Source organism: Nicotiana tomentosiformis, chromosome 3, assembly GCF_000390325.3.
Source record: "Nicotiana tomentosiformis chromosome 3, ASM39032v3, whole genome shotgun sequence".
In the NCBI taxonomy this organism is placed as follows: Eukaryota; Viridiplantae; Streptophyta; class Magnoliopsida; order Solanales; family Solanaceae; genus Nicotiana; species Nicotiana tomentosiformis.
The window spans coordinates 53,894,998-53,904,911 of record NC_090814.1 but is presented as its reverse complement, the minus strand read 5'-3'; the positions used below and the strand labels follow the sequence as shown (position 1 = coordinate 53,904,911).

Below are 9,914 nucleotides of genomic sequence, written 5' to 3'. Positions count from 1 at the left end.
AAGTTAGTTATTAGAAGATAAAAGCTTCTGTTTGAGCATTTTAAGTTTTCTCACAACTCTCTGCATTATATATCCCCCCACTGGAACATCCATACCCCTTGCAAAATCTGCTTTAAAGAAGAATGCTCCCCCAAAATATTGCAGTACCTGAATGTTGTTTTACTCCACCTCTATTTTTGTGTTAATGCCATTCTCAATGGGCAGTGGTCACTAACACCTTCTGGTAAGAAAATTTCTAAGCAACGATCAACTTTATCCAACCAATCTCCATTTATAAACGCCCAATCAATTTTTAAGAATATCATGTTAGTATTATACTTATCACTCCAAGTATGTTGGCATCATGTACTAGGTAGTTTATTCAACTCACATCCTTGCAAGCAGTCAAAGAAGTCAATAGCCTCAGAGTATACAACTGGATGCCCCCCATTGTATCCTCCATTCTCAACACAGTGTTGAAATCTCCTAGAACCAACCATGGCATAGAACATCTCACACGAAACTGTGTCAGAAATTCTCATAAATTTTTCCTCTCAAAATATAGATAATAGTGAAAAATTCTAGTTGCAGGAGAATGAACTTATCAGGCATGTAATTGCTTACATGCTTGAGCAGAGCTCATAATCTACTCCACTTCATAAAGATCCATCTCAAAGTTATCTTGATTCTACCATTATAACGGTAAGCATAATTTATAACGTATCTCCCCTCCAAAACAAGTTTTGTGCTATAGAATGTATCATATTTTGCTTGATCTTAGTTTCTAAGAGTCCCACAAGGTCCACAATCATATTTATTGCAGAGGAGTTTAATCTCTTTCTATTTACTAGGGCCATTTAGGCCCCTCATATTCCAGCTAAGGATATTAACTATTACTAGAGGATAGTACCAAAGTACCATCGCTTTTTCAGACTTCATTTGTTTTCTAACCACCACCCCCTGTCTTACCATCCTTGCCCAATTCATGTAAGGTATTAGTCACTGGTATTACCTCTTTGACCACCCAGTTTTTGCAGGTTAAATCCAACCGCATGCATCCTCCCCTCTTGTTGCCCCTATGATTGCATCTTGCTTCATGATCTGTTGAGAAGTCACTTTAGAAGGACCTGCCCCCATATTTCCATTGTTAGGCCCTTGACCTTGTGATACTACATTACAACTGGAATAGTGTTGACAGTGGTTTCAATTTCCTAAGAAATTTCCTTTAGCAAGTTGGACCATTTCATCTTCATTAGTCTCCTCTCTTTGTTTCACATTGTTCTTTCTACAGACATCATCAATATGCCCGCATTTCTGAAGTATGGTACACAAAGATGGTTTGCAGGACTTATAAGTGAACTTTTGGTCGATAATATTGCGCCTTTAATTCTTAAAATAAATCACTTATAGGTGTGTTGCGCCTATCTTCACTTTCACCAAGAGTAAAACTTTTCTTTCAGTATTTTTATCCACCATGAGTGGGTTGTCTACCAAACTCCCAATTTTGCTAAGCCTCTGAGCGCTCCAATATTTAAAGTCTAGGCCAGGCAACCTCACCCAAATGGGGGTTGAATACAATTTCTCTCTTGAGAACTCCATGTCATGATTCAAGGCTTACCCTTGAAGCATCTCATTCCTTCCTTCTTCATACTCAAAATGCACCAACATAATTCCATTCTTCATTATCGCAATATCAATCTTATCCCTCATCCTTTGAATAAATCCATTCAGGACCGAAATGGGGGATGAGCCCCCAATATATAACAAACTAATGTTGTTTTCTGGTATTCCATTTTAGTCTCGATTTTCCTAATTTGATGATTCCCACTAACTTCTGGATTCACATACCCTAGCTTAAAGATATTTTAGTTATATCGTAGTTATCCCATACAGAAGCTCGACATGAGGATTTCTCTTGTTGTTCGACCTCGTCAGCCCATGATTGGCTACGTTCCTTTTTTGTAGAATGGATAATTTCATCTACTCACCCGATTTCAATTTCCCCTTCACTAATCTCATCAATCAATCGTCCAACAGTATGAGCAGTAGCCTTAGTTCTGTATGTCTTCTGTGTCGTAGGATCCGTCTTCGCTGGTGGTTTCGCCCTCCTAGTCTCCTACAGTCCTACCCATGGTGGGCGCACGATAAGCTCGTGGAAGCTAATGTGTACCGAAAGAGAGAAGCTCTACGTTCTTCCCGATCTCATATTTACAATGAAACCTGCCAGTTTTCGGGTTAAACGGAATTTATCTATTAAGTGAACTCATCCCTTCTTAACTAAGACATGTTTCAAATCATCTCCACAAATATCACATTCGCCCTATTAGTATCTACGATTGACTTAAAAAAATTCTAACACTTACTTCTCTTTCTACGGTTCCTCTTAGGTATAACAGGCCGTGTAGTGGCGGAGCCACCTTATACAAAGGAGTGTCAAATAACACCCCTTTGCGGAAAAAATATAATGTGTAACTAGGTAAAAAAATTATATGTAAATATATTATGTATTGATTCCCCTTAATTTCCTGGTATGTTTATTTTTAAGTGACAAGGTGGGTTGCTCTGATTGTAAGCACCCTCCACTTCCAACCAAGAGGTTGTGAGTTCGAGTCACCCCAAGAGCAAGATGGGGAGTTCTTGGAGGGAAGGATGCTGAGGGTCATTTGGAAACAGCCTCTCTACCCCAGGGTAGGGGTAAGGTCTGCGTACACACTATCCTCCCCAGACCCCACTAGTGAGATTATACTGGGTGGTTGTTGTTGTTGTTGTTGTTGTTGTTGTTGTTGTTTATTTTTATATACTTTGACACCCCTTATCGAAAATTCTGGCTCCGCCACTAATGCCGTGTCTAAGTATTATCAACATTATCAATATTATCTAAATCATCATCTATACCATAATCTTCTTCCTAGTCTAAATTTATATCAGGTAACATTTCAAAAATATGTGTATAACTATTTGCATTATTAGTACTACAAGTAGAACCTCTTATTTTTCTATCCTTACTATCCTACTAGTAAAAGCTCGTTTAGCTGCTCTAAACATAACTAAATTATATAATTCAAAATAACAAAATAAAATAAAGGAGAATTAAAAGAGATGGAGTGAGTGTACCAAAATGCCAAACTAATTTGAATACTTGAAAATAAATTTTGAAAATAAACTCGCACAATAGCACACTTACATTTGGTAATTGGTACTTGGTAGTTACTACCATAAATAAAATTAAACTAGCAATTGAGAGCTAATAGTTGATAGCAATTGAAGAGAAATATAGCGAATAACTAGAATTGAGTGGTGGAAAAAAATGAAGAGGGGACTATTTATAGTTTTCAAATAGGTAAGTTTGTAATTTTTAAGGGTGAGAGCTCTTTTAATTTTGGAGGCCAAAATAATCGACTTTGAGAAAAATAGCCGTTGGGCAACTGTCGAATCAAATTTTGACCACTGCCAACAATGTAAAATTCAAAAAAAAAAATTACCATTGAATCATGCCGTTTCGGACGGGAAACCCGATAAGGAACTGTAATTTCTTACCAGGTTTACCGGTTTCGGTGATCCGGTAACCAAAATTTAACCGGTACATTCCTCGGTTAAGAGATGAATAGCTCATCTCCACCCTATTTACCGGCTGGACCGGTTCGATCTTTTACCGAGTCGACCCGACCCCTTAGACACCTCTAGTTCAATCCATATTTTGTGATGGTCTACCTAGTTTTCGCACTGGTAATTGAAAAATAACCAGCGTTTGTAAAGTCATTGAAAAATAGCCACTATTTTGCTGAAACACGAAAAATTCCAACATAATATGCTGGATTATGAAAATCCTGAATATAAACTTTTCCGAATTTTTAATGGTGTTTTTGTTCAGATTTTATCTTTACATAAAAAAATAGCCAAATCTCAATTACTTTTGAAACTGTAACTATTTTTCAATTAGCAATTATAAATCTGGCTATTTCTAATCCACATACTTTGGGGGTAGGAAAGGTTATTTGTCGAATAAGTAGTGTATGCTTTGAAGACCGAGGGTAAACCCATAGCTAGTCCTAGCCTCCTAGGTTGCGGACCACGGCGTGCAAAAAGGAGCTGTTTTCTGTTTGGAGAAAGTTTCTCTGAAAGAAAGGGACGATGGCTTATTGTACTCCTCGCAAAGTTGAAGAGATGAGGATCCGTATTAAAAGATTAAATGGAGCATTACATCTGATATACCAATAATACAAACTGCTCCCATATTGTTTCATTTAGCTTTAATAATGAAATTTGATAATTGTATCGTTCAAGGCTAATAGGCTAAGGTCCAAAATCTCATACCTGCGGCTGTTCTTCCATTGATACACCAAAGATAGACCGTTGCTCACTTTAACCACACAATGATTTGACCAATGATCACCAGCGAGTAATCTTTTATTTAATTTAAACTATGTGATAGAGCTGAAGAAGAGTTTCTTTGGAACGAAATTAGTTAAAATTCAATATCGATATCACAAAAACTGGTAGAAAGTTTCTCCAGAACGAAAAAGGAAGGAAAAAAAGACTTGCATAGCGTGAGTATTGTGCATTGAAACTTACTTGCAGACGAGTGAATGAAAAGTAAGCGAAACATTTTGGATAAGCCAAGGAGAAAAGAAACAAACAAAAAAGTAGGAAAAAGAAAACTTAATTGCAGAGTATCGGTATCCATCCCTCGTAGATTACTGCAAGGCCGCAAAAGGAATCATATCAATGTGCTGTCGAAAGGGATTATGGCTATGGCTTTTGGAGCAACATTGAGGTCCCATATGTATGCACACATAAAGCGTACATCTCCCAAATCAACTCTTCCTAAATCCTTATACTAATTTTCTTATCCTGTGTCCCAGTATAGCTTGCTGTTACATATGCTATGAATTCTAGAATTACCCAAACCATTTGCAAGTTTGTTCATAAACTTTAGAGTAATTACTTCAGTTAACTAGTAACTCGTTGCCTCCCAAGATTATTAACTATTGGAGAGTAAATTGTAGTCTCAAATGCCATACAAAAGATTGGAGGTACATCCCTCAAGACAACATAGCAGATTAAGTCTACATGGAAAATTTCAAGACATTGAAGTAAAGAAAAGTATAAGGCTTCAAAAACTTTTGCATAAAGAAGCACATAATAAGCATTCAAGTAATATTTTTTTTTTTTTGTAAAAGTATGTCTTGGATAGGTGAGAAAAGGATAGCAAAAAAACTACCAACTTGTGTATCTAAAATATTGTGCATTTGACTGAAAAATCTTTTCATATTCGGAGTCATCCCAAAAGCAACAAAAAAACAATATTTTGAAATGGTATAAAATCCCCAACGCAAAATTTACAATGGGGGAGTTAAAAAGCTGATAAATCAAATAGGCAATATTATACCAACAGGGGAAAAAAGAGAGAAAACTACTGGAACCTGCCTTCAGAATTTCTCCTAGCTATACATGCCAACGATCTTCCGGCTGCTAAATTCTGAATTTCTATTGGCTATGCTACTGTAAGGTTCTGAAAAGTTTTGGATTATAACTGCTTCTGAAACCATAGTGAGTGTGCATATTCCGGCTAATTGAAACACCAACAAAATTTTGAAGTATCGATTGCCCATGCAGGTTTCGCATATTCGAGTGTCCTGGAAGAGCTTGCATTTGCATACAAGTAGTTTAACAACACAACCTGAGTTAAAAAAAATTGTCCACCACTACACAAAACTAGCAGCTAAGTACTATCAGGGGCGAATCACTGTTGGAGTTATCGGTTTGGTAGAACCCAATAGCTTTGCCCAAACCTTATATTTGTATTAAGAAATCGACTTACTATATATAAATAATTTTTTCAGAACTTAATACGCCAAAAAAACTAAACCTAAAATCTCGGATCCGCCTCTGAGTATCATGCCCCCTACCAAACTAGCCTCAGAAAATTGGACATGTTACCTACAGACTTTCTTTACTTGACCATGTTATTGTGCACCCCACATTCCAAGTCTCAGTCCAACCCTTGCTACGAGGTTCATTCCAAGGTCGTCCATCCAGTAGTTGATATTTTCAGTCCCTATTGTGCAGATGCTCACACCATCCTAGCTAGACAAATGATTAAGCGTGGAAACAAAGCTGCTACTCAAGTTCTTGTTCAGTATATGGATGCAGCTCCAAAGCAAGTAACCTAGGAGGATTATTAACTAACGTGCAGTCGATTTTCATCACTATTTCTTTGGGGACAAGAAATTTTGGAGAGCATGGAATGTAACAAGTGGAATTTGAAATGTGCAGAAGGAATTTTAAGCTTTGAAGAGTAGTGGCACATGAGGCTTGAGGAGTGAGACGTGAACAATAAGTTATTCTCAAGTTAGTTGGGTTTTAGATATTAAAAGTTACAATTTGGTCGAGCTTAATTTTAAGCAGCACTTTCAATTGTCGCACTTTAGTCCCACTTGTTAAAGTCCTTCCCATTTGGTCCCTGTCAAGTAGTTACAGGGTGAGATCAGCAGAGCATGTCCCACACCTGCTTCTCTCTCCACTTTTCTAGCTATTATAAGTTGTAAACACTCTTTGAAGAAGGTTTATCTAATGAATTCGAACTTAGACTACTTCTCTTGGCAATTCTCTCGGCTAGTTTTCTTCAAACTCTTCAGTCAAATCTCTGTTTACAACACTCTTTCAATGGACCAGTGCGGAGTATGCATGTGAATGCAATGACATAACAGTGAATGTGACACCTGTGTAACTTTGTACTGTGGAACCGCTTTAACTTTAAAGACAAATTTTCAGAAGAAAAGGGTATATAGAAACAGAGCTCAACATTACACAAGTTATAGTTCAATAGATACACCATTAATGTCTTTGTAGATCTAATTCCAATATAAAAGATGGTGGTGGATAGTATGCTAAACAATAAATTGCTTTAATGAAATACGAACCATTAGCTACAAAACAAGACTTCCTATGGCATTCATCCATAGATGATAATGTGGTTCTTGATTGATCCATTAAGTGACCAGTATTGACGAGGAAAACAGATAGAAGGGGGAGGGGGTGACATTGAGACACAATGAGTTGTTGACTTATGAATATAAAAAATGATGCAGTGAGATCTTTACCAGTTGACATGTTTGGGCATCAAGGAACCACTTGAGGATACAGATAAAGGCACCACAAGAAGATAAAGCAGGAATCATCACTTTACAATGCAATTTTATCAGGACAGCATAATGCTGGGAAGATGAGGGCATTCTAAGCTAATAAATCAAAAGCTAACGATGCTACAACCATGCTTACCAAAGGAACAGAAATGTTATCGTCTACCGTTGGAGTAATAGGGAGAGACTCCACCATAGTTGCTATGAATGACACCACAGCTACTCTTTCTACAGTTGAAACCCAGTCCAAGTGAAGATATCCCAAGGCCGAGAAGTAATAGAGCATCCTTTAACCATATGAAAAAGTCTAGCATCAGCATAAAGTTTACAACAAAATCTCTAAACATAAACAGAAAAGGGACAAAAACCTACCCAATGGACACCAGGAAACCGAGAACAAACATGGAGAGGCTACCAGCCAAACTTTTCTGTTTATTATAAGGGATTTTTATGGACCCAAACCTTCTTCCAACAATATCAGCAATTCCTACATAGAACAAAGTCAGAAAAAAGTACAAAAGGAACTAATCATAGACTAAGTAATATGAGCTTCAGCTGTTACCATCACCACCACACATCATTGCTAATGAAATTACTCCAACTGGTGACTCACGCCAAAAGAGAAGTGCACTCAAAATTAACACTAGAACATAATATAGAGGCCCTCTAAGCAATTCTCTGCAAGGAAAAGGCGGAAATATAAGAGATGAACAATACCATGTATACCTTGAAAGAGGTAGAAAGGGATTCTGGAACTTACTCTGGCTTTCCTTCCCGAGTAACAGATTTTAGAAGTCCCTCATCAGTAGCCAAAGAAAGGCCATGAATCACAAGTCTCAAACAGTTTGTAAGTGGAACTACAGAAGCAAAGTAGCGTGCCCATCTTGATGCACTAATCTAAGATCTAAATCATCAGTGAGAACATTCAAATATGGTTTTGCCTACGTAAGACAAAATAATACCTGAAAATTGGCCAGGAAGCCATAAAAAGCAGACCAGACAATATGTGGACCAGCTTTCTGCTTAAATTCTGTTTCAATGAATGAAGAGGAAAATAAATATCCCAAGAAACAAAAGCTGCTAAAAATCAAGAGATCACACGGCCATTATAATATGTTATAAGAACCTGTAATGTTTGACGTCTCACAAGATCACAATCCTTCTACCTTTTTTTCTTTCTTCCTCCCCCTTCCCAGAAAGAAGGTTTTTAAGTATTCAGAGCATGTTGTAATTCTGTGAGCTTTCGTTTAATATCTAAAATAAATAAATAATAATAATAATAATAATAATAATAATAATAATAGGAATGGCTAAAAATAAGAAAGTGGAGTGTCGTAGAAAGACCAGTAATGCTCTTTCACTGTAAAAGAATATGGGCAGTTTATTTATGGATACCAAGTTATTACATTTGAAATAAGCCAAATTTTGAAGAGTCAATTTCTAGAGATCTCAGCACTAACTGATTTCCTCTATAAATAGTTCCAATCACCACAAGTTTGAATGAGCTATTAAGGGATCCTGATTCCAGGTAAGAAAAAAATGCATAAGCTTTTCATGAAAAGGTTGTCAATTTTTCATGAAACAATAAGATTGTCAAACCTTTTTATGACGGTGGTGTCTGGCGACTACTCCACCGGATACCCTATTACCTCCCAATCTCCCACCAACACAGGTATTGGGTAACTATGAGCAATGGCAAGCATTCGAGGGCATTGGCAAAGCCACCTTTGTCCAAGGGGTGTCAAATTTTCCCCTTCACCGGAATCTCTGACTTTCTTAGCGTATTTACTTTTTTATATTTTGACTCCCGAGGTGAAAATCCTGGCTCGCGCCCGTCTTTGTGAACAAAGGCTTAGGTGATGGGGAGAAATCACCTAATACTTTTTGCCTCCACTGAGATTTGATAAGATTGTCAATTTTTGTTGATTACGAGTCTCTGTACATTGATATTTACAGCTACATATAACCTACACGGCTACGCATACATATACGCACACACATATAAGAGGGTGTGCATGTGTGTGTGTGTGTGTGTGAGAGAGAGAGAGAGAGGGAACCTGTTGAATGAGCTTGCGCTCGGATAAGAAATCGAAAGTGGAAACAAGGGCGTAAGCACCAGCGATGACCAAAGCCGTGGCTCCCGCATCCTGCAGCATTGAGCCACCATCTCCAATGATAGCATCAAAACCACCTGTTAAACCGGCGTCGGCAGGACCGGGAACGGCTCGGGAACTGTACGGTGAGAAGAATCGTCCACGAAACGTAAGAGTGTGGGTTGTTACAGTGAGAGAGGAAGGCAGATTCGAGAGGCGTACGTGACGTGGAAGGACAGAGTTGGGGTAGTGGGTGAACGGAACCACCGCGGCGGCGGCGGCGATAGTTAAAACTCTGCTCATTGTAGCACAAACACAAGCTATCGTTCTGGAATCTACACTCTCTTCATTCGTCGTCACATATAATAGCAGATATATTAGATTTTTATCCATATAAAAAAGACTGAAATTGTTATGACGATTACGGGGACAATTGGGCCTATTATAGCGGTAACGTGGTAGACTTTGCTACATTAAAAATTTAAAATGTAGTATCAAAAAGGAAAAACAAAAATGGTGCTATTATATATCTCGTTTTAGCTGTAATGTGGTAGACTTATATAAAATGATTAGCGTATTGCAATTTATTCCTAAGGTACAACATCTAGTTTGTGGTGCTTGTCACTTTACTGCCAATCAAATAAAAGGAGCAACTTCTTGTATTAGCAGATTACTTAGTTTGTTTAAATTCATTTTCTCT

The 9,914-nt window shown here is 37.6% G+C and overlaps 1 protein-coding gene across 1 annotated transcript; it reads right to left on the bottom strand.

Annotated features, from left to right (window-relative positions):
• Nucleotides 1-7,023: 7,023 nt before the first annotated feature.
• On the bottom strand, nt 7,024-9,682 carry LOC104088811 (probable phytol kinase 1, chloroplastic). The gene is made up of 6 exons (XM_009593549.4): nt 9,179-9,682; nt 8,084-8,151; nt 7,882-8,013; nt 7,684-7,799; nt 7,494-7,608; nt 7,024-7,408 (listed from the first exon to the last, which is right to left on the bottom strand). Exons 1-6 carry the CDS (start codon nt 9,605-9,607, stop codon nt 7,216-7,218), a joined length of 1,053 nt encoding a protein of 350 aa, XP_009591844.1. The 5' UTR covers nt 9,608-9,682; the 3' UTR covers nt 7,024-7,215.
• Between the last annotated feature and the right edge of the window lie 232 nt (nt 9,683-9,914).

Excerpts from the sequence above, each read along its gene's own strand:
- LOC104088811 (XM_009593549.4), bottom strand. The coding sequence starts at position 9,607 with ATGGATAAAAATCTAATATATCTGCTATTATATGTGACGACGAATGAA. Across the intron at positions 8,152-9,178 it reads AGCGCAAGCTCATTCAACAG|AATTTAAGCAGAAAGCTGGT; the intron begins GTTCCCTCTCTC and ends TCATTGAAACAG. Across the intron at positions 8,014-8,083 it reads GCTTCCTGGCCAATTTTCAG|TGCATCAAGATGGGCACGCT; the intron begins GTATTATTTTGT and ends ATCTTAGATTAG.